We start from the raw sequence: 26,033 nt of genomic DNA on the forward strand, positions 1-26,033 counted from the left end.
ATGATTGCCACTTTGTAGTAGCAATTAGCAATTAATACAGTTTAACATAAAATAACCAAGATAAGGTAGGTTCAGTTAATTTCTAGTGGTTAACAATGATGTGAGCAAAACAAAACCACTTGCCTTCTATTTTCGAAAGGCTATGCTGCTTAATTATTTTAGGCATATGTCAGATTCCAGATACTTCAGCAGTGGTCAGCAATTTAATGCTAGGACCTGTGATGAAAGGAGGTAGTAATACCACAACCTTGATTTTGTCCAATTAAAAAAGTGAAATGAAGTGGATAGAATACCAAATAACCACATAGTGCTTAATAAGGTTGACATTTTTGCAGCAGACAAAATAAATGAACTGCCAATGTTAACGCACGGAACAGGTCCAAATAAAATTAAGAGACTCTGATTATGAGGCCCTTATACTAGTATGCAACGCCCGCCTTCTAGCTTTACTTTACCTGCCACCCAAGTACTTTGACCTTTTTGTTTTTCAGATGAGTGAACACTGCTGCCATGGCCGACCTTTTCCAGAAAACGTATCCATCATAGGAGTCCAGATCTGACAGGGAGCAAACATTTTCAAGATGCCAAGGCAGTCTGATGTAACAGATGCATGAATCCACTCCAACCAATTATTTTTCTTAAAATTATAAAAATGCATCTCTTACCACAACCCACCTAATAAGTGCCTTTTAATATTCTAACAACTCAGTAACTGATTTGCTCACATGACATGAGTCCCAAGCATATAGAAGAACTGTTCAGTGCTCACAAATCTCCAGTGAATGCTGCTGTAACTAAAAAAAAGAGAACAGAACCAAAGGTCTGTGTTCTTTGTGTAGGTTTCTATTGGATGCCACTATTGGATGTATGTAGAAAAACAAAACAATATACATGAATATGGGTGCAGATTCACTGAGACGCAGGGGGTGCGGATTCCCAGGTTTATCTTACTCAAACAGGGTAGCCAATATGATGCCCACAAGATTTTTGGACTACAAATCCCATCAGCCCCAGCTTCACGTGAATCGTCAGGAATGATGGGAGCTGTAGATCAAAACATCGGAGGATACCATGCCAGTTACCTCTATACTGGAACAATGCTACCTATATACCATTTGTGACTCAATGCCTTTGAAAGGCAAATCAACACACAGAAGCTACTGGAAATCGTTTATGAACAATCAGAAATATACAGTGCAGGTTTATGTGCAATTCCCTTACCATACTACACCTTCTTCTTCATTATTATAGTTATGGGTCAGTATTTATATAGGGCTTTTCCTAGGCATTCAAAAGCCGTCCCATGCTTGAAACAACCCTGTAATACAGGCAACTTTGATCATACCAATATTATACAGAAGAGGTAGTACCAAAGTGGAATAAAAAAGCTTATCTATGGTTGCTCAGTTCAGCCAAGGTGGGTTTTTAAAAACCCATCTCTCATATTATATTCAAATCACTTTACAACACCACACCTATATATCCTTTCCTCCTATATAAATCTATAAGGTGCTGGAATTATTCTTTGAACCCATTTCCTTCAACTGTTCACTACTGATTGAGAAGTGACACACTGCCTACTTCCAAATACTTACAAATCTCCTATTGTTATAACATTAAGAACTGTTTGTAACTATAAGTAATTAAGATAAAATTAGTTTCTCAGTATTTATTTCTGCATACAGCACAACTTCATGCACAGCTAGTTTTATTGCTTATCATTAATAATCAGTTTGCCCAGCTGTTGATTCCCATTTGGAATATAACAAAAGAACATTTTCTTAAATGCATCACTGAACAATATCAGTGAGCACAGAAGACATAATAAATGTAAATATTAAAAGAACATATTCTAGAAGTCATATTACATGTCTTCTATATTCAAGTCACATATGGTCACCAAATATTTACAAACTAAGTAGATTGTGTCAAAAAGATGCCTAACACTCCTGTTGAAATGTAAGTCCTCACTACAACATTGAAAAGTAGTACAGTGGTGCCTCGCAAGACAAAATTAATCCGTTCCGTGAGGCTCTTCGTATAGCGGTTTTTTCATCTTGCGAAGCAAGCCCATTGACAGCTTAGCGGATTAACGCTATTAGCGGTTTAGCGGCTTTTAGCGATCAGCTGAACCCGCAGGAACTCGCAAGACATTTTCGTCTTGCGAAGCAAGCTCATAAATAAATTCGTTTTGCGAAGCGCCTCCAAAACGGAAAACCCTTTCGTCTAGCGGGTTTTCCATCTTGCAAGGCGTTCGTCTTGCGGGGCACCACTGTATACTAATCCTTAAATGAACTAAAAATCCACCCAAGATGCTCAAATCAATTAACTTCTGAGTGAACCAGCACTCCAGTCCAAATTCACCACCAAAATTTATCACAAAATCACATCCAAATAGCATCGTAAGAACATAATATCAGCCAGCTGGATCTGGCCAATGACCCATCTTGCCCAGCATTCTGTTCTCACAGTGGCCAATCAGATGCTTGTGGGAAACAAGAGAGCAGAACATGAGCACAAGTGCATACTCCCCTCCTGTACAGTGGTGCCCTGCAAGACGAATGCCTCGCTAAACGAAAAACCCGCAAGACGAAAGGGTTTTCCGATTTTTAGCGGCTTCGCAAGACGAATTTCCCTATGGGCTTGCTTCGCAAGACGAAAACCCATAGGGAAATCTCCGGGGACAGCGGGGAAGCGCAGCGCGCCTTCTCCTCTGTTCCCAGACCTGTCCTAAGGCTTGCGGTGGGAGGTCCGGGAACAGAGGACAAGGCGCGAAGGGCTTCTCCTCTGTTCCCGGGGCTTGCGGTGGGAGGAGGGTTTTTCCTCCCCACCGCCAACATTCAGAACAGCCTTCTGAATGTTGGCGGTGGGGAGGAAAGCCCTCCTCCCACCGCAAGCCATCAGGACAGGTCCGGGAACAGAGGGGAAGGTGCGCAGCGCTTCTCCTCTGTTCCCGGATCTGTCTTGAAGACTTGCGGTGGGAGGTAGGTTTTCCTCCCCACCGCCAACATTCAGAAGGCTGTTCTGAAGGCTGGCGGTGGGAAGAAAAGCCCTTCTCCCCCGCCAGCCTTCAGAAGAGTTCCCGCCTAGGCTGCGGATAGCAGCCTGCTGCCCCGCGCGAGGGGCGCTCTTAAGCAGAGCGCCCCTGGCGGGGCAGCAGGCTGCTATCCGCAGCTTGGAGAACCCTCTGGACCTCTTCTGAAGGCGGACGGGGGGCAAAAGTCTTTGCTCCCCCCCCCCCCGCCTGCCTTCAAAAGCCGTCCGGGAGCATTTTAAAATCGCCCCGGGACAGCAGAGGATTTAAATCGCTGTCCTGCGGCGATTTAAAAGCCCCCCGGAAGGCAGGCAGGGGGGACAAAGACTTTTGCCCCCCGCCAGCCTTCAGAAGAGGTCCCTGGCGGGGGCAAAAGTCTTTGCTCCCCCCTGCCTGCCTTCCCGGGAGAGCGGAGAAATGCAGCGCTTTTGAAGGCAGGCGGGGGGGGAGCAAAGACTTTTGCCCCCCACCCGCCTTCAGAAGAGGTCCTGGACCTCTTCTGAAGGCCGGCGGGGGGCAAAAGTCTTTGCTCCCCCCCTGCCTGCCTTCCCGGGAGAGCAGAGAAACGCAGCGCTGTGTTTCTCCGCTCTCCCGGGAAGGCAGGCAGGGGGGACAAAGACTTTTGCCCCCCGCCGGCCTTCAGAAGAGGTCGGGGGACAGACTGTCCTCGGACCTGGTCTGAAGGCGGTTTCCATAGGAACGCATTGATTGATTTTCAATGCATTCCTATGGGAAACCGTGCTTCGCAAGACGAAAAGACCTGCGGAACGAATTAATTTCGTCTTGCGAGGCACCACTGTAGTTTTCAACAACTGGTATTCAGAAGCATATCTCGGGCTTGCTTAAAAGAAAATTGGTAGATACATGCAACACCTGTGCTGAAAAGTAAACAAACTAAAAGACCACAAAGCCAGGTGAGGAAGCGCAATCTCAATCCCCTATTTCAGGGCCGTGACCTCTAGCAATTTTAAAGGAAGCGTCTGAAAAGAAAAGAAAAAGTAGTACTTTATTTTGGCCATTTTTTTTTAAGTGCTTCCTACTCAATTTATGCAAGAAGAAATAAAAATGCTTAAAACTCAATGATAATATGTTAATTCAGGGTACACACAGAAAACAGCTTTGCTAAGTGCTAGTGCATAAAGGAAGCGTACAGTGGAAATTCCTTCAGGAACATAAGTCCTTTTATGCATCTCTGATGGGGTCTTTCAAGCTTTTTTATTTGTATTTTTGTGGTTTCTCTGTCAGTTTCTCTCTGGATGCCCTTGTCTATTCTGTCTTTTTCCAAAGCATTTAAGCTTCCAAGCTTTCATTGTACTTCTGATCTTATTCAGCATCAAACTTTCTTTGAAATTTCTTTGTAGCAACAACCTCTCTTCCTTCATTCTAGTACCCTGACATACAAAATGTAGAGTTCAAGAAAGGGCGCTTTTCCATAGTACTGAAGTTAAGAAAAGCAAGTGAAAACTCTTACAAGACTGCCTCTGATTTCCTGCTTCATTGCCAAGAGTGCATTCACACAGAATATTTCCTACAGGACATTCTCTTGGCACTTTACTAAGAAATCAGAAGCAGCACTTCAGTGGAGGAAATAAAGCTATTTTTTCTTATTGGTGGACAATGCCAAAATATCTTAGAATGAAATGACCCCATACTGCTAGCACCTGTAAAACTAGCAAGCAAGTACATGGCTTGAATTCAACCTGGAATAACTAAAAATATTTTGTAGACTACAATGGCACGCCTGTCAGGGCAATGAATCTACAATGGGACTTCATTGTTCAAGCATATCTGAATGAGCAGTAGCAACTGTGAACAGTTGTTAATGTGCAAGATATGTGTTTTTAATATTCAACTGAATTTGTAGAATGAAAAGTAGGTATGTTACAAAAAGTGGATGATGAAGATGATGACAATGGCAGACATCTTTCAGCAATAGAGCTATCAGGATACCTATTGAAATGGAACTTCTATAAGCAGAATAATGCTGTGCTGAATTCCCAATGATGCATTGGGTCTGTACATGCAGCACTAAACAGATGGTTAGTGCTGTCAATGCATTCTCAATGGAACTACTCCAGAGTAAGTAATAGGATAAGCAATCCTTACTGACTGTCTGAGACTTTCTCTAAAAACTAAACTGATTAAACTAAATGAAATGCCATTTTTCTTATTAAGTCTCATTTACTGTAAGCACATGATGTTTCACCAAGCATTTTCAAAGAACAGGCCATGTGCTAAATTATTGGCATCAGTTGATAAAAAGCATAGAAGTAAAGGACCTTACCAGCCTCAGTAGTAGTTTAACAGACTTGCTCAGAGGGAAAACACACACTATTCATTAACATTTTAACACTAAACGGAAAACAGCAATATCTTTAGTTATCATAAACTTTCCTGGAGCAGAGCACTGTGGGTTGGCCAATCATTTTGATTAGCAAGAGAAGCAAAGTATGTCCCTTGGGAAAGTGGAATACTCTGAAGGAAATTACTATAGTGAACTATTCTGGCTATTCAACTAGATAAAAAAAGGATGGTGTGTTAACTACTAAACAATATGTCCTTTTGAAGTAGAACTATATTCCTCAACTCATACTTTACTAGAGCATGGAACCTGATTTTTATTAAACTTTTTTCAATATCAAACTTTATACTCTTTAAATTCCAGCTTTCAAGTTTGTTTTACATTTCACTTTAAACTTTGACTTTCCGCCTTTTCTTCCATGCTGTTCTGAATCCCATCCCATCTACATAACACATTCTACTAGACATTCCACCTAAAACATACTCTTTTATTTCAAATATTATCATTTTTCTTCCTCTACTCATGTTTCAAATCCTGCTTGTGATTTCATCTGATTAGGATGTTTTTCACAATCAGAGGTACCTCGCAAGACGAAATTAATTCGTTCTGCGAGTTTTTTCGTCTTGCGAAGCACGGATTCCCTGGGTATTAACGGTTTTAAGAAAAAGGAAACAAACTTGCAAGACGTTTTCATCTTGCGAAGCAAGCCCATAGGGAAATTCGTCTTGCGAAGCAACTAAAAAACCGAAAAACTCTTTCGTCTTGCGAGTTTTTCGTCTTACGAGGCATTCGTCTTGCGAGGTACCACTGTATTCCCAAAAGGGCTTCCATTCTTCCACAAATAGTCAAGCCCTACCCCAAGCCCTACACCACTCCAGTAACATTTGTTGAGAGGAACTGCATCAGCTGTGAGCATAGAGGTTCCTTCACCAATCAGGATCAGTGGTCCCAAAAACAGAAGAGCACCCAAATCTCCTATTAGACCCTGATTAATGCTATCGCTTTGGATTCCAACCAATGAGAATGACGGGGAAAACCTTCCAAATAGAACAGAAATGTTCTTGCCATATGATATTTAGGGTTAAGCTTTCATGGCTTACCATGCAAGACAAAAATAAATAAATAATATGTGAAAAATTAGCCAAGTTCAAACAACCTATGCATTACTTTTACTACTTATCAAAAAGCTTTAAGTACAGTTATCTGTACACATATAAAATCCACAATACTGTCATCAGAACAGTAAGATTCCAAACCACAGTAAAATTCCAACCAATTGGGATGTTTTTGGAGGAAGGGGAATGTCTAGAACAACTTGTGAAAAAGTGTTTCAAATACAGTCATACCTCATGTTGCATCTGCTTCAAGTTACGTCTTTTCAAGTTGCGTCATGCGGCAACCCAGAAGTACCGGTACGGTTACTTCTGGGTTTCACCGCTCGCGCATGCGCAGAAGCACTAAATCACACAGAAAAGCACTTCTGGGTGTGAACGCCTTGAGTTGCGGACGTGCCTCCGGAACAGATTACATCCACAACTCGGGGTTCCACTGCATCTCAAAAAATTATTCACAAACAAGCCTTATTATACTCTTCCTATCAGTATAATTGTGAAGACACGGTATGCACAAATAATTTAAAATTTGTTCATAAAGATATTTTTCCTTATTTACCCTAGAAAATCTTTATCATATCTCACTATAGCCTTCTTTGCTCCAACTTAAAAAAGGTTTTTTTTGGTAAAATCACTTCACACTTCACAATTCACACTTACTGAAAACCAAATACAATTTACAATAAAAATACAATGTTTCAAGCCAGTGAATCTGCTGGATCAAAATCTCTGGGTACTTTAATATGCAGAAAACACCTGGAGGACTCAACCTGAAGTTGTGCCTCTTTGAAGCTCTGATAGGAGGAAATATGGGGAATTACTGCATGGTTGTCTCACCTTGGGGACACATAGGCTTCATCTGAAGGATAACACAAACCATGGGTAAAAGCCTGCATGGGTCTTAGGCTTGCATACTCATTCTGCTGGCATAACTGTAACAGGTTCAAAAGATTTTGCTTTGATTTTAGATTAAGTGCAGCTTGTCATGTGATCCAAACCTGACAAATGTTGGCTTATCTTAAGCATGCCAGCTTCAAGCTATGGGTCATGAAATGGGCTTGTTTCAACAAACAATAGTTGAGATCAGCCACAGTTTAGAGTTCAAAAATAAAAATGAATGATGGTTAATAAAAATAATCATAGCAAAAGCTTCAAATTCTTCCCTGTGACCATGCCAGAAGAATAAAGGTGAGGAGAAAGCATTTGATGTCAAGGCTTGCACAAGCTCATTCTTGTGACAATAAACCATGTTTGATACTGATATACGAGCAGAGTGATATAGTTGCATTTACTGGGAACAGAAATAGTGCCATTTAGATCGGCAGTAGAAGTGAATCAAGCACCAGATAACTCCACCTTTTTTTTGAATATTTAATCCACAGAAGAACTTGCCAGCTGGGTTTGCTAGTAGAACAAACACAACACTCCTTTTCTCTCTTCATTGGATCTACCACGCAAATTAATATTTGAAAGTGACACACTTCAGAAACAGGAAAACATATTTTCAAATAATCAAATAATCAGTACTCCATTAGGGTTGCTTTTTCTGCAATTGTAACATTTTATAATAGAATGATTATTTTAAATGATTTAAGAGAGATGGAATCTTAATTACTTTGAACTCACTTTTGTGCTCCCTGAGACAACAGCTTTGTCCACACTCACTGGTAGATGCTCTTCAGTCTGGCAAATTCCAAGGGACCATTCCGCACAGCGGTGATGAGCCCAGCAGTAACCTAACATATGATGATCAGCAAATGAATGGATTAGTTTTATAGCTTTTTGCTGCAGAACAGCAAAAGGGAAAATGTATAGATAGCATCTGCTAAACCATAGGTAGGCAAACTAAGGCCTGGGAGCTGGATCCGGCCCAATCATCTTCTAAATCTGGCCTGCAGACAATCCAGGAATCAGCGAGCGTGTTTTTACATGAGTAGAATGTGCCCTTTTATTTAAAATGCATCTCTGGGTTGCTTGTGGAACATAGGAATTTGTTTGTTTGTTTGTTTTCAAAATATAGTCCGGCCCCCCCACAAGGTCTGAGGGACAGTGGACCAGCCCCCTGCTGAAAAACTTTGCTGACCCCTTTGCTAAACTGACATAATGACTGGAGAAGAAAATTATCATTTTTAATTTGTTAAGAACTCCAGGTCTTTCAAATAACTTTAAGTTTGATCCACAACCACTTATAGCAAAGTAGGGAAATAAGTATTCTGTCTCTCTCTAAGGACATAATTTTATCCTTAGATTGAAAGAATGTACTTTTTTTCTTTTTTTAAAAAAAAGAACATTAGAACTTAAAGATAGACATTGATTCCTGCATTGCAGGGGGTTGGACTAGATGACCCTGGGGGGTCATCTAGGGAATCAACCCTATGATTCTATGAAATATACACCCACTGAAATGTATTAGTATCTGTTCAGCTAATTCACTATTGATGTTATGATAGAATGGGAATTACATTTACCAGTAAATCTGCAGTGGTAATAATAACATTTTCCCTATATTTTCTCCTTTTAAAAGGAGCGGGAAGGAGATATTTTCAAAGAAACAACTTCATTCAATTTGAACGATAAGTAAAATATACAATATATTGAATGGAGCTATATTCTAGTAGTACACTACCTGTTGGCTCAAATAAGGCTTGGACATCAATGTCATCTGGTAAGCCAACCATTTTGAGTTCATCCCAGAATTTGACTACCTGATCATCAGGAGTAGTTTGAGTGCTTATACTTCTACAAGATGTTATGCTCTGATGAGACTTCTCTCTGTGTGGAATACAAGATTTGGTTAAATGATTGCAATTAACATAACATGGGTTTACATACCAGATACAAATTACATTTAAACTATATGGAAAAATAAAGAAATACATATTGGCAGGTTTTCAGGTATCTGACACAAGTGTATCAACCTAGGAAATGAGTATACTCTAGATTAACTTGCTTCTTTAATGTGCATTGGGCTCACGTTGCTAACTCACAGCTCATAGTAAATCCTGCTTCAATATTTTATTGGATCAGTTTATACTTTTATTGTATTTTGAGCAAATAGTCTCTACTATCTAATGAAATATTATGTCATTCGGAATCTAAAGCACAATTAAAAGACACTGTTACTGGGGTGGCATGAGTTGGGAGAAGAAGTTATACAAGACTATAGAAAGCTACTGCCAGAGTAGACAGTGCTGGGTAGGATGAAGCAGTGGTCTGAACTCACCATACCAGCTTCATATATGTTAAATGTGCATTTGTGTTTCACTGATGTCAAACTTAAAATGATTAATGTGCTGACAACTAAGTAATTTATTTCTATAGAAGAACGAGCATTCAGACTGGCAGAGCTAAAGCTGATACCCACAGGTGAAAGTAAAAGAAAGCATAACCATGCAAATAAAAATAAGTTAATACACTTGTAAGTTTTGACCATCCAAATTCTCATTAAAATGGTCCACCTTAAGTCCCTTTAAAAGGCTGCTTCATTTTGTTATTGTTTCATTTCCCACTTTACTGCTTCATTCTATTGGCAGCAGTCCAGGGTTAGCCACCAATCAGAGAACTCCAACACAACAATCGCTTTAGTACCTAAACTTGGACAGCAGCCAGCATGGCACTTGGGTATGATTACATCACCATCCTCAGGGGACAGAGCTGGCTAGTTGTTCCAAGCTAAATTAATTTTGAACTTTCCCATAGGCTACAAAAGCAACTACTAATCAGCCAGCACCACAGAATCCAAAGAGCAGCAAAGCAGCCCCTTAAGGAGCAGCTTGCTGTGGATAAAAGTGAAATAAATTGGAACTCCTAACTATATTTTAAAAATCTGCAGTACTACATACTGATGAAAAACTGTATTTCATCAGTATATAGTACTGAAGACTCATAGCTCAGTGACAGAGCATCTGCTTTGAATGCAGAAGGACCCTAGATTGACCTCCGATATCTCCAGTAGAGCTGGACCAGCATATCTCTGGTCCGAAATACTGAAGAATCGCTGGTCTGACCCAGCATGATGATGATTATTGGCTATAACATTTGTGAGTTGCTTTAGACAAAAGGTATCAAAGCAACATAACAAGATAAAATAACATTTTAAACAAGAATATTTAAAGCAACATAAAATACAAAATACCTAAAATGCCCAACCAGGAAAATAATAATGGCAAATCCTACCCATCCTAAAATGATGGGCAGCACCACAGAGGTCAGCTTAGCTACCCAAGGCCTCAGTGAATAAAAAGGTCTTATAGCTTGGCACCTAAAAATTGATGATGAGGGCACCAGGCAAGTTTCCTCCCCCCCCCCCCAACTCACAAACCAAAGACAGATCGCTAATGCTAGGAACTACAGCACTAGCAGTGCTGGCAGAGAGCACGTGGAAAAGACAGGGGGGGCTACCAATTCAAGGTGCTGGTATGAGTATGCAAAATTCTAAATGGCTTGAGGCTTCCTGCATCTGCAGACCCTTACTTTAAGATCTGAAGGGGAGGCCCTGCTCATGATCCAGTTACTAATATTTGCCCATTGGGTTGTGACATGAAGCAGAGCCACCTATATATGAAGTTTCCATTCTGGAGAAGTTTGGTTGTCCCCCATCTCAGATTGCTTCAAAACATCAATCAAAGACACATCTGTTCACTTGAGTTTTGGCACATAGTGAGGAAGTTATCTACTTAGGCCTTATTGCCATCAGCTGCATTACGTTTTCATGTCTGTATTTTGATCTTTATATTAGTATTTTAATTATGATTGTAATGTGATTGTACTTTTTGAAACCCTGTTAGCTGCCCTGTGCATCCTCGGGAGGAGGGGAGGAGGACAGAAATTTAATACCTGACCAAGGAACTGAACCTGGATTCCTTCATCAAAATCTAACACCATAGGCCAGGGTTGGCTGATCTGTGGACCCCATCATCCCTGACCGTTATCCATGCTGGCTGGAGCCAATGGGAGTTAGAGTATAGTAACATCTGGAGTTACATGGTAGCCTGCCCTAGGTTAGCCACTGTTTCATACTGGCTTTTGTCACCTTAGTATCTAACTGACCTTGTTTAAATAGAATTGTCAATATATTTTGCTGCTACTGCTTCCTGAAACACTTTCTATTGACAAAGACCCCTTATATTTTATGTCATAAATATGTTTTTTTTCATTTTCAGCACCTACTTAGGCTAGGGTTGCCAGGACACCCCAAAGGTTGTTGGTTTTTTTTAATAGAAATATCGCAAAGTTGTTGAGCAGCCCTAACTTTAGGCAAAGTACAAAAAAAATTATGGACGTATGGCAACCCTAACTGCATGCTGTCTTACTGCACATTTACTTACAAGTCAGATGACTAGAACATGAACTGAAATAGTATATATTTTGGTAAGCATAAAAAAACTTACTTCTTTTGTCCTCTTGATTTGCGTAGGACTGAATTCTGCCTTGGAGTACTCTCACAAATGCCGTCATTGCTGTCACCAGTTTCACTCTTATTTAAAGACTGGTTGCTCCATGGAGCGATAAACCCTGGTGTTGGACTAAACTGCTTAAGTTCTCCTTGTCCCAATGAGCTTCGTTCCCCACAATAACAAAAGGCGCAGAACTGTTCACTGCTAGAGAGTCAGAAAGCAAAAACAGAGATGTCAAAAGGACAAAAAGTCCTGGTAAACTGGAAAGCTTTTACCTGGCACCTAAAAATAGATAAGGATGGTGCCAGGCTAGTCTCCCTCAGTAAAGCATTTCACAAGTGGGGAGTCACCACTGAAAAGTCCCATTCTCATGTTGCTACTCTTACTGATTTCAATAAAACTTATTCCCTAGTAATTTTGTAAAAGAACATAGCCTTAGCCTTTAAGTACTATAAACAACTTAAGAATGTCTTCCAGTCTAGTGTGAACAGGCAAAGGAAGAATTTAATTGATTGATGTATTTAATAAGTTCTTCCATATCCCAGTTTTCACCTTAAGAAGTTACGCAATCCTTAGGCTTTCAGAACAGAGTAATATTTTATAAAGTGCCATTGAGCAATAGTTAACATGTCATCTGTTCATCATTTTGCATTTTACTGAAATAAGAATGATGGGGCTATTATTACTACATTTTAGTAGTCTTTAAAACTTTAGACAGTGATAAATAGATATTAAAAATTAAATTCTACCTTAACTGAAAGTTAACAACTCCAGTGAATGCACTACTGCTGGATAAACTTCGGTAATTTGTGAAACAAACTTTGGCAGTCTGTTATTCTGATTGTCCTATATAGCTCCTTTAATGTGCATTTTATATACAGTACAGTCGTACCTTGGTTCTCAAACGTAATCTGTTCCTGAACTCCATTTGACTTTTGAAAACCAAGACATGGCTTTCAATTGGCTGCAGGAGCTTCCTGCATTCAGTTGGAAGCCACAGAAAGTCAGCTTCCAAAAAACATTTGCAAACTGGAACACCTACTTCCGGGTTTGCGGCGCTTGGGAGCCAAAACGTAAAAGTACCAAGGCGTACAAGTACCAAGATATGACTGTATTGAAATAAGATAAAAACCCACATTAGTAGCCTCAGGAAATGGAGCTTGATCAAAAGGCACCGCAGTACAGTAAATTGTTGTTGTTATTAAAAATTTTATACTGCCTTTCATCCATAGATCTCATGGTGGTTCACAACGTAAAATTTGATTATTATAACCACAAAATACATAATAAAAATAAGAAACATCTTTGCTCCTCATAATATAGTGCTGAAAACCCACTGAATAATCAATATCTGCCTACTTGCACCACTCTATCACATAACGTAACTCAAATTCTCAAATTTCCTATTCTCATGTGGTCACACAGGAATATAAAGGGACAAAAGTCCACACTTGAAAAATGTCCAATTAATCTTTATCCAAGTGCCGTTATTGTATTTAAATGCATCAAACACCCTCAAGATATTTACATTTCCTACACTGTGAAGCAGTGCCATCAGGTTAACTGCTATGGCAATTTTCCAAATGACTGATGGATAGCTGAATTTCTATTGAGAGTCAAGATGTGTATGTACTTTTCGGGACAACTCACTCCTTTACTGGTATAGTTGTGACTGAAGTGTAATCAGATAAATGGCAAATAGTGTGTGTGCGTTTTAATACTCAGCATTAATTTATATGTTTGTAATGAAGCAGGTTTAGGCTTGCAACAAGAAGGAAATGATGCTTCTAGTCAAAGTAGACAATTCTGGGCTAGATGGAAAGAAAGTTGGCTCTATTATAAGGCAGACTCCGATGTTCTTAAAATAAAGGATTTGTATTTTGTTTTATTAAATCCACACACACATTTCCAGGAGTATTTTAATCTGCTGCATCAATATCTTACAACATTGATAACAACCACTTAAGTTGGTTGATACATGACAACATTTAGCAAACATGCTTTTCCACTCCTGCTCCCCCTACACACTATGTCATCCATCTCAAATATAGCAGTTGCCAGCACAGCCTAATGCTACAAAATAGAACGATGCTGCAAAGAGTGTAGTCCCAGACTCTCTCAAGGCAAATCCAAAAAAATGTAGTATAAACACTGACAACTGGGAAAGACTGGCCTGCGAGCACTCCAATTGGAGAACAGCCTTTACCAAAGGTGTCACAGACTTTGAAGATTGCTCAAATTCAGGATGAAAGGGAGAAATGCACCAAGAGGAAGGCACGTTTGACAAACCATCACTGTGATCAACTCCTGCCCTTTAACCTATGTCCCCACTGTGGAGGGATGTGTGGATCCAGAATTGGCATCCACAGTCACTTATGGACTCACTGTTAAGACTGTGTTCATGGAAGACAATCTTACATGGCTATGCGTGATTGCCAAAGAATAAATCCCAGCATTTTCTGTGTTGTTTGTTCAGATCCCAGCCCTTCCCCCACCACTGACTCAGCATCTGCCTGTTTCTCTTTCTAACCTGGTTTTTGCTTCAACACCAACAGAGGCAATGGAGCTTGCAGATTCCACAGACACTGAGCGCTGAAGAACTGGCGTTAGCTTCTTGTCACCATGCACTTCAGTTTGGGCATCCTCCTCTGCAGATTGTTCCTTGATTTCTGATGGACAAAAGAGAGTAAGTTGATTAAAGATCATACTTTTAAGTGTTAGGAGAATCTGGCACAGCATTGTCCTATGCACATAATCTGTTTTTCTATTTGTATTCAAAAACATTGCAGTTGCAACATCCAGATGGAAACATATGCTACCCTCCGTATTTATTGATAGTCATACCTTGAGTTACGTTGGCTTCATGTTGCGGCTTTTCAGGTTACGAACGCAGCAAACCCGGAAGTAAACACTTTCGGGTTCACTGCGTGCGCATGTGCAGAAGCAATCTGCGTGCTTCGCGCACGTGCAGAAGCGGCACTCTACTTCTTTTCGGGGTGCAAATGGCACCCCGAAACTGATCTCATTCGTAAGTAGAGGTACCACTGTACTTTAATACTGACTATGCCTATAACAATATGTTTTATCTTTTAAATCATTTATAATGACAGTTTTAAAAACAGAAATGTCACCATTTAGTTATGACTAATACTGACAAGGGCCACAAAATTAATAAACTAGACACATAGATACTGTTTCAAAAGCATAAAAAACTACTTCAAAATAATTTTGCCTGCGACTTTAATTTAAATGTTACAAAAGAAAGCTACGTTCAGATTTAACATTTCTATGTCCACAAGTTCTTCTAAAGTTAGTTTTGGTACTGAAATACAAATAGTGATAAAGCAACTTTTAGTTTATTTATCCTTATTTCATCAATATCCCAAATTTGCTGCTGAACTTTTACAGGTTGAAGGGCTTCATGTTAAAGTTTCACACCACAATTTGTGTGATGTTTCAAATTTTACATATCAAATTATTTGAATTGTAGTGATAAGTGCATAGGAACTATTATAGTTCCATCATTCATTAAATCACCTTTTTTCCACTACTGGGCATATGCAAATGAAGTGAGGAAATAATTAACAGACTGAATAACATGAAATAGACCACAGCATTCAGGTCTTTTCCTCCATAGGATTTCTGCTGTCTGCAACAACAGCATGCCTAGGCACACTGCAGGACCAAGTCTAATTAGTGAAAAGCAAAATCAAACTGGAATACAGTACACAGATAAACTACAGATTGCTATAAAGTACTGCAGCTAATAACATGGTATAATTTAAAATTCAACATACACATGTTATAAAGCATAGGATACAATACGACATTTCAGAGGAGGGGGAAGGAAACCAACTGCCATATTACTGATAAAAACTGCATTAAAGCATAGAGGAAAACAGTTAGTTTAAATTGATCCAAAAACATGTTTCAAGCTGTTGAAAGGCATAGCATTACTAGGGATATGTAACCTTTGGTGTTAAACCATTTATTTGATGGTGGCAGTTAATTAAAATAAATTTATGTCCTGTGTGATTGCAATAGCACCTTTCCAGAAAAGGTTTCAGATTAGGTCTTCTGCAACCAAATAAATAAACCAGAGGAGCACGTTAACAAAAATAAAGTGTAATATATTTACTAGTCCTCAAGTAAGCAAAGGAAATATGCAAATCCTATAGTAAGAAAACATCTTCCTATGATGCGATCTAAATAATTCTGGTCCAGTGGTAAGGCTTTGTGGATTGACCTGAATGTTATGTGTCTTAGGAGGATGAAAGCAGTCTGAGACTCATGAGCAATCAATTCAAAGTCATCCCAGAAATGAGGCTGAAGAGCTCCACTTAAGACATAAATACAATACTAGAAACTAATCAGGCAGCATACAATGTGGTTGAAGCACAACTACAGGAAACTCAATTAAATTTCATTGAGATATTCCATGAAAAAAATTGACAACCCCTCGAATGGCTCAATGATCACACAAGATGTCCATCTGTTACAGTGACTGACTTGAAGTTCAAGTCTTTAGTTTAGTTTTTAAAAGATTGATTTTTTATCAGATCAGCATGAAGGCTACGATATACAAAGCAATGGAAGTTAGCCAATAGCGCATGACAGCTGATGGAAGGCAAATCATCACCATTCTGAAGATTTCACTATAGTTGTATTGAACACATCCAGTCAACAATATTTCCTACCTCATAAACATGTTGAGAGGAAGCAAATTTTTGCTCTCTTTTTCTCCACTCTGCATCTACCTAAACCTTAACTTTCTGCAACCAGCTAAAACTGCTCCACAGGACCTACCCTCCTCAAGTGGTTAAGACAATACTGAATTGGCCATTGTCATATACTTATCAGATATATGGTTTTACCTCTTTCAACTAATTTTATATCATCTGTATTCAGACACTGAAACTGGGTATTTATATGCTGGGGGGGGGGTTGTGATTAAATGATTTTGGTTGACAAAATAGACCATTCATTGTAGTGAAGAATACAGATGGACGCTGTAAATGGAATTACTTTAATCTTGATGGATTTATCATAAGGTGCTTTCCTATAACATTCAAAGGCAACGCTAATCTGATGCATAAGATGTTCTCAGTTTACAGATCTTGTTAGTTATAACAGAGTCTCAAAAAGTATAGAGGAGACCAACAGGAAGGATTAATGACCATAAAGAAGAGTTAAGTGGTTTATGAGGATTTGAAGAGAAAGGCAAGGATTAAAGGATTAAATTATAAAATTCAATTTCTATTGAATTTGCAACAGCCAATTCTTCAAACAGAATTTTGTTGAAAATATCCACAGATAAACTTTAAAAGTAAAAACTACTTTACTTTTTCTTGCCTGTTTTGTAAACTGCTTCAAATAGCTAGCATAAGCATTTTAATGTAGTCTCAAGAGAACCAAACCTTTAAATAACTTCAAAAGCTTTTAATTGGAAGGATCTTTATGAGCAATCAGTTTTAACTACTGTGTTACACCAGACTGATATTTCCTAGGAAAAAAATCTAACTATATTTTGAAAACTTTCAGTCTACTTCTGAAGATTGTTACTGAGCTACTCTTATACATGCTGCCTGATGAGGAACAGGATCTTTCTGCAGCAGTGCCTGGAATTAGAAGTCATTGCCTTGGGAAGTTCCACAAAACTCCTCCTCACTTAGAAAAACAAGTCAATCAGACATCTATAAAGAAACATGGAAGCAACATTCTAAGACTTATTAGGCAGACATGGAGGAGCTGCTGTTGCTAAGGTCATCATCATTTAGAAGCAAAGAGACAGTGGCCTTGGCTTTTGCCTATATTGAAGTATCCTCCTATATTCTGTTCTGCACAAGCACACTGTCCGATGATTGCAGTAATTAAGATGAATGTATTGCCTAGAATGCTATTTTTGTTTCAGACATTACAGATTGTGGACAGAATGGACTGTTTCAAGAAGTGGCAGAAAGATGTATCTAAATTTGTCTGGCAGGGCAAAAAGCACAGAATAAAATTTAAGATATTAACTGATGCAAAAGACAGAGGGGGGTTTGCCCTGCCGGACTTAAGACTGTACTATGAATCGGCAGCTTTCTGCTGGTTGAAAGACTGGCTACTTCTTGAGAATACAGACATTTTGGATTTGGAAGGGTTTGATAATAGATTCGGTTGGCATGCATATATATGGTATGACAAGGTAAAAACTCATAAAGGATTTAAAAACCATATTGTCAGGAAAGTGCTATACAATGTTTGGATTCGATATAAGGACTTGTTGGAAAATAAAACCCCTAGGTGGCTGTCACCAATGGAAGCTAAGGAGGTGAAAAAACTTAATATGGAATCTAAATGGCCAAAATATTGTGAAATTTTGGAGCAAGAGAGTGGAAAAATTAAATTACAGAATTATGAGAAAATGAAGTTTAAAGTACGAGATTGGCTTCACTACCATCAAATAATGGAGGTGTTTAAACAAGACAGGAAAATTGGCTTCCAGATGGAGAGATCAAAACTAGAAACAGAACTGTTAGAACCCAATACTAAGAATTTGTCAAGAATGTATAACCTGCTGTTGAAATGGAATACACTAGATGAGACAGTTAAATCAGCTATGATTAAGTGGGCACAAGACATTGGTTATGACATTATGTTTGCTGACTGGGAACAGTGATGGACCACCGGTATAAAATTTACGGCATGTAATGCCCTAAGAGAAAATATTATGAAAATGATTTATAGGTGGTACATGACCCCAGTCAAGCTTGCAAAAATTTATCATTTGCCCAACAATAAATGCTGGAAATGTAATGCGACTGAAGGTACCTTTTACCACCTTTGGTGGACTTGCCCGAGGATTAAGGCCTTCTGGGAAATGATTTATAACGAAATTAAGAAGGTACTTAAATGTACTTTTCATAAGAAACCAGAGGCATTTCTCCTGGGCATGGTCGGCCAATTGGTGTCAAGGAAGGATAGGACGTTTTTTATGTATGCCACTACAGCAGCAAGGATTCTCTTAGCAAAGTATTGGATGACACAATAACTACCCACGCTGGAAGAATGGCAGACGAAGGTGATCGACTATATGGGACTGGCGGAGATGACTGGCAGAATCCATGACCAAGAAAAAGAGACGGTGGAAGAAGATTGGAAGAAATTTAAAGTATATCTTAAGAACTGTTGTAAAATTAATGAGTGCTAAAATGTCAAGGGAAAGGAAAATATAGAATTACAGCTGTAATTGATTACGTATGAGAAGAAGCTAAAAAAGAAAATAAGTAATTAATTAATTGGTGTGAGGGGTTGTTGAAGAAATTTTAAAACAGGGAAGCAGAAAAGGGGAGGTAAGGGGAAGTCTGGGATGTAAGGATTATGAAAAAGAGGTCTTGAAATTATACATGTTTATATGTTTTGTTTGTTTATGTGTGTTTTGTTCTTAATTTATGTTGGAAAATCAATAAAAAATTATTAAAAAAAAAACAAGCACACTGTCCAATGTAGGATTGCACTGAAGGACCATTTTTTGTTTTTTTTGTTTTTAATCAGTACCCAGGATGCTGGAGGTGGAGGAGACAGAAAATTGATTTACATCTGTAGTCAGGTACAAATGTAGTCTTAATAACCTGTCCTTTCTTTGATTTTCTAATTTTCCACTTTGGTTTTAAGCCATTTAAAAATATTCCATGTCTGTTTTCTTTAATCTTTTGTGCTCTTTTTCCATAGAGATAAGTGTATTGAATATGCTTTTACTATTACTTTCAACAACTGCTAGCCCACTGAATTTAACCCTTCAATAAATTCATGCTTCTCAAACTACACTTTTCTTTAAAAAACCTTTTTTTTAAAAAAAAAATACATTTTCTACTTGCATTTTCTATATCTGTTTTTCCTTGCATATGGATATATGCTAGGAAAACAGCCCGTATTCCCAAAATTTATGAAAGCATTGCTACTACTTGTGCCTTTACCAGTTTCCACAGTGTTTTCTGTTTCTGCTGCCTCCAAACCATCCATGCTGTCTTCATCCTCCACTGCAGGTTTTCCTCTACTTCGAGGCCTATGAAAGATAAGCAATTGTTTATAATGTGGAATAAAAAATAATACAAAACTACAAAGAAAATCACCTGAATGGTTAAATATTAAATTAGCAGATATTTTATAAATGTTAAAAGCCAAATATCTATTTTTAATAGTACCGATAGATAGAATATGCTACTAGGAGAAAGGCTGTACCACTCAGTCCATCTGCTCATACCTGGTCATTGCATTTTCTATTACAATTGAAAGTTTCAGATCAAAAATACATAGGCTGGGTCCAAAGAGCTACTTTAGGAATGCTGAAAGTGTTTGGTTCATTGAGTCAATATCCTTTCTCTCTCTCTTTGTTTAAACTGTAGTCACATCCCTTTTAACAAAGACTGTTTTTGAAAGTCTCCTTTGTTTCAAAAGTAGTTTGCCATCTGAGAGAGAAGGAAGCAGTTGCTCATGAAACATTACAAAGCACACTTGCAAGCAACTAACTAGCAGTGCAGTTCTTCAGATAATATTATTTGGAAGATTACAAGAGAACTGCAAAATTTAAATCAATAAATAGATTACACAACTTTTGAATTGACTAAAAATGTGCTGAGATTAGTTGAGCAGCAGTTTTTTGAAAAATATTTTAAATACATTTAATAATATAGTATCATTTAAAAAAATGATTCCATCCCCCCTTCTCCCTCATATACAGGAGGATTGTCTGATGCAAAATTATGCCTGTTATAATACAACATACATATCAGATCACCTTTCCTCAGGCATATTAAAACTCAAAATTTATAGTCAATAAAAAAACTACTCAGCAAGTGGGCAGAGGTTATAGTAATCTTAAAAGAACTCCTACCCAACTAACTGGCTACAAAAGAATATTTCAGTGTAACATTCAATAATCCTATTTCTTCATAAAACAATACCAGACTCTTAAACATATATATATATTTGGAAATAATTTTACTCAAACACCACACCACAAATAATGGGTTCTGACGAAGCATGCCATCATCTTTGAAAATGTAACCCAATATATCATCACAACAGAAGAATCTGATGAGATACTGATTTTGCAGCACACAATAGGAAATTGGATTAACATTACATGAGAATTTAAAAACTGTGCATCTAAATCTCCACACAAATTACCCAGATTTTTCAGATATAATCTAGGATGACAGAATTTCAAAAATTATGATAATCTGGCTGTCAAAAGAATCACACTAAACAAAAAAGAGCAGAAGGGTGGCGCTAGCCACAGTGAAAAAGAAGTTTTAAAAGGAGCAGTAAAGTAGCTGTCGGAATTAAGAAAGGAGGGTGATGGGAGAGACAAGAAAAGGAGTTGGAAACATGTCAGTTTTATTTTATTTTATTTATTTTATTTTATTTTATATACTCAGTGGTGTAGCGTGAGGGTGCGAGGGGGGCCGGCCGCACCGGTCGCAACATCTGGGGGGTAGGGTTAGGGGGCGCAAATTACTTGCCTTGCCCCGGGTGCTGACAACCCATGCTACGCCACTGCATATACTAACAGGAGCTGAAGTTTAAAATGCTGCCAGGTCAGGTTCACAACTTTTCAGATTTACAACACACTACACAGCTATGTAAAAGTAATAAAAAGAATAAAACTGAACTCAATGAAATTTTTGTGATTGCCATAATTATGCTCAAGAGAATGTACACAATCAGCCCATGGAAGTAGCACACTTGAGAAATTGAATCTAATTATACCATATTAGATATACACTGCGAGTTTCTTTTCTTTGCACATGTAAGCTTCTGTCCCCGCATTTGCATACATGATTGCTTTCTCTTCTTTTAGTATCAATATTATATTGTGTTTCTACTCAAGTAAACTTTTGGGTTATATTTTATTTCTGAGGGTATAATTCTACATGGACAAAGACAAAAGAAAATTAATGTAAGCAGGTGAAAAATTATTTCATGCTCATCCCACTTGAACAAGGAGTACACCCTAGAAATGGCAACATTTATGAAAGCCTGTTTTGCTCTTATTGTATGGGAAGGGTAGTCAAGTGTGGTCTAATAGCTAAAATCTTCAAAAGGTAATGTAGAGGAGAGGTTACATATTGCTTCTAATCACAGCATCTGCATCTATGCATACTGGTTTTACTAGAGTATGGAAGCATAAAAATTAAAATGGTACTTTTAAAGCACATCTAAAACCAAATTACTTCAAAATTTTCACCTCCTATAGAAAACCTTTAGGCAATTAGATTAAAATATTTTCCTTCTGTTTATTTCACAGGTTATGTAAACTTTTGTATTTACATCCTACAGTGCATATATTAGTATGCAAAGAACGGCACACACACACATATACACACACACGCAGACCTTTTAAATGTGCCACACTGATGATTTCTCAACTGTGTCCCCCTCCCCCAAACACATTTCAAGCAATGCATTTAACATTAGCAAAATCACAGGTTTGAACTAATTGAATATAATTACTTCTTTTCAATAGAGAACATACCCACATCTGGTGTTTTCATGCAATTTTCTTCTTTTGCATTTACTGTACTACAAAAGACCTTCCAACTACTGCACAGGTTTAAAATAGCTCCATTGGGGGGAAATTACCAAATAGAAGTTGGAAGAATATATTTATACTTTAATTTAATTGGGTTTTAGTACAAAAAGCAATCTGAATAAATAGTATACGGTTCTACAATATAAAGCAATACAGAGGGTTTTTTTGTTTTTTTTAGAAAGGGGGAGGCATTAAAAAGTTGCTCTGAAAGCTGGAATCAGAGTTATGTTCAACATGTAGAAATATTGTTTATTTATTATAAGAGCACTTTGGCTGTTCTTCTGCTGTGCTCTCAGAGAAGTTTATAAATAAAAGCATAAAATATACCAAAATCAGGAAAACAAATAACAGGAGGCAGTTAAGACTAGTATAAAAAGGAGATGCAGAAGATTTCATGCTAAAAATCCGAATCTCTTAAGCTTTGACGGCCTGGGCAGATAAAAACAGTTTTTACCTGTCACTTAAGTGAGAGATAGGGTACTGTCAGGAAAGCCTCTCTGGACAGTTCTTAAGATGCTGCTACTACACCCAGCTCACCCTGTTTGTTTCTTGCTGAAGCAACATCAGAGCTCTACATTCTTATAGCCCTATTACCAGTCTAAGCCTCGCCCTATCTCACCCCAGGACAGACACAGAAGCCTGGAGGGCTGCCATTTGGCCTCCATGAATGAAGTTCCTCACTCTTCAAATTAGGCCAAGGATATGCTGGTGCAAATTGCTGTCATTTGTCATGTCGGCCATAAAATCCTCACAAAGCAGCCTTGGCAACATCCTGGGGGTCCTCAACACTAGCCCAGAGATAACCTCTGTCAGCTCCAGGCAGGAAGACTGCTGAAGAGTGTGGTGAGTGGTAAATCAACCACTCTCTTACTGTCCAACACCAAGTAGAAGCATTCAAAATTGGCTCCCAGGCAGGAAGTCTGGAAAGGAGACTTTAGATTATTGCACTGTTGTGCTGCATTAAGAATTCAGGCAGATGCAACCAAGGCAAATAGACACCTTCCAGCCATCCACCCAACTTTCAGCAATTCAGGCCAGGCGGCTCCTTCTGATTTGAACCATATTATGAATCAACCTTTCATTCAGCAACAGTACCACATGGGCTGATGGCTTGTTAACATGGCAACTATGGTCACAAAGGATGAGGAAGAAACCAGAAAGAGGAACAACCACTAAATTCTTGACCAACACTCATTTAAATGACACATCCCTACCCACCATCATATCTTCCCCAGCCTATAATGACCTCAGTAGGAGCTATATAAAAAGCAAGCACCTTACAGGATTGTTCATTACAACGTTAAGGAACATACCACAAAAATCTCGTAGTTAAACTGGGCTTATAATATCGCCATTCATCAAATATAAACAATAGGCCAAATTCATCAAGAAAACTGATTTAACAACTTGCATACATTATTAGAAACTAAGCACATGCTGCAATTCATTCTGTTCCTGCTAATCATGGAAATAGGCAAGGAGCTGTGTCTTATCCCCAGCCCTAGATAGCCTACACAAACCCTTCTCCGTCATCTGTTATTTCACTAGGCATTGCACATTGTTTTAAGCTTATTGCCATTGCCATAAGGCATTCAGACTCAGAATGCTGAATTCTGCACCTAACACCAACTTCTGAGTTTGTGCTCCACCTAAACTCCAAATATTATGAGGAGGGGGATTGCTAATATGAATAAATTTACTTTTTGAATATACTTAACATTTTATTGATGCCAACTCTTGTACTGCTATACATTTATCTGTGACCATGACCAATTTAAGGTTGACATATGTTGACATCTAAAGCCCTTTATGACTTTGGACCTAGGTACCTGAAAAGACACCTCTGCTGATACCAACCTACTTGGACCTTGAGATTGTTGGATGAACTGAAGATACACTGATCCAAGGCTGATCAAGTTACCTCGGCACCTGAGGCACACACACAAATACTACAAGTACCTCCACCCCTCCCTGACAGTCTAAATTTACATTACATATCTGTCAGTATGCTACCCTTTCATAAATTCCAAAATCAGCTGCCTGAGGCATCTACTTCACACTGTCTAATGACAAGACTATCCCTGCTACTAAAATAACTAGAATGCACCTGAAAGAAAGAAAACACACAGAACATTAGGTCATTTGAAAATGCAAACATAGTTCAGCAGATGTTAGGTCAACAGCGTTTAGCCAAGCCAGGAGGTGTTATACAAAAGGTGATATACAAAATCCTGGAAAACATTCCCAAGGGGGCCAGGGCACTGTCATAGTAACAAAGAAAAGGGAGAAACAGGTTCCTTTTTTTAAAAAAGCTAACCGGACTCAAGCAAAAATTGGCACTTTTAAGAACTTATTTCTCCCTTCTATGTATGAGCTTCCAGAATCCATCACCTCATATTCCATCTGAAAACTATGTAGCAATGCATATAGCAAATTTATCTGTAGCTACGGTATATACAAATGTTGCCTCCTCTGGCGTGTTGTTTTCACATGCATTTTTTAAACCTGTGACTTGTGGGGCATTTGATTATAATGTTACATACTTAGTATGGGGTAGAGAATTAAAGGGTAAGAACTACTTCTCTAGTTACATGAATCTGCCTGCTTAATATAATAGATATCAGCTTAAATTATTGTCCGGAAAGTCTATGGTTCAAGGTAACCCTTTCATAGTAACCACACAAGGAGGCCAGAACTAGGCAGCCTTACAGGGTCACTGGAAGGATTACGAAGATTGTATATTATTGACCATGAGGGGGGAAATGGAATAAAAATAAAAAGCTTACACAGAGTAGTGCAGTTGATAAGAGTGATGGACTGGAGAGACAGAGGTTCAGATCTCCCCACTCAGCCATGAAACCTGTTGGATGGCCCTGGGCATGTCCGCTTAATCTGTCCCTCAGGGCTGTTGGGATGACTCAATAACAAACTCCTGAACCCAACACTGAGCTCTTTAGAACTGGATTTTAAAAGTGGTAAATAAATTTGAGTTTCGTCTTGAATGAAGGGAAAAGGCAATTAATATCACACCATTTGTATTCTCTTGCTAAGCTTCCTCTGTCAGGGATAGAATGAGTTAAAGGTATGTCTACTGGGCTTGCTCCTAAAGCACATGGCAAATAAGACAATCTTCATTAATTTCCTTAAACTGCCTCTGAACTATTATATTTATTAAACCACACAGAAGCTGCTTGTAGCTCATAACATTAAACTATAGTCTCTTGAAGCTTCCTTCTAAGACCGACAGCTCTTTGGAGTTTTCAAGCTTGCATTATTTTCTTTCATTAACAAATATGGCATAGCAAGAAAAAAAATTAGCTTGGTAAATGGCCCTGCTAAAATTGTAAAGTAAGGCAGCCCTTTCCATTGAAGTACATAAGCAACTCCTTGTGGGCACAGGAGTTTGGTGCTTTTGAGATCCTGTGGCACTCAACCACAGTATATGTCTACAAATTTGCTATGAACATATTGTTATGAGATTGGAAGGGAGGATAGGCTGTATGTCTGAGCCCCCTCCTAATTCCTGGATCCAGCATGGATTCAATTCCTGGAATTGCCAGGCTGGCTTCCTGATGAGGTAATGACCCTCTAAGTATACAGTGGTACCTCGGGT

General features: G+C 38.6%; 1 protein-coding gene across 22 annotated transcripts in view; it reads right to left on the bottom strand.

Annotated features, from left to right (window-relative positions):
- KMT2C (lysine methyltransferase 2C) overlaps window positions 1-26,033 on the bottom strand; it is a 151,828-nt gene that overhangs the window by 93,780 nt on the left and 32,015 nt on the right. For all 22 annotated transcript variants that reach the window (XM_083704439.1, XM_083704435.1, XM_083704423.1 and 19 more), the window contains exons 2-6: window positions 19,803-19,891; window positions 14,375-14,513; window positions 11,839-12,048; window positions 9,075-9,220; window positions 8,075-8,184 (exon numbers count right to left, since the gene is read on the bottom strand). In XM_083704439.1, the coding sequence (XP_083560565.1) occupies window positions 8,075-8,184; window positions 9,075-9,220; window positions 11,839-12,048; window positions 14,375-14,513; window positions 19,803-19,891 (694 nt within the window). The remainder of the gene's footprint in view (window positions 1-8,074; window positions 8,185-9,074; window positions 9,221-11,838; window positions 12,049-14,374; window positions 14,514-19,802; window positions 19,892-26,033) is intronic.

Source organism: Podarcis gaigeae (genome assembly GCF_964106915.1).
Source record: "Podarcis gaigeae genome assembly, chromosome: 12".
NCBI lineage: Eukaryota > Metazoa > Chordata > Lepidosauria > Squamata > Lacertidae > Podarcis > Podarcis gaigeae.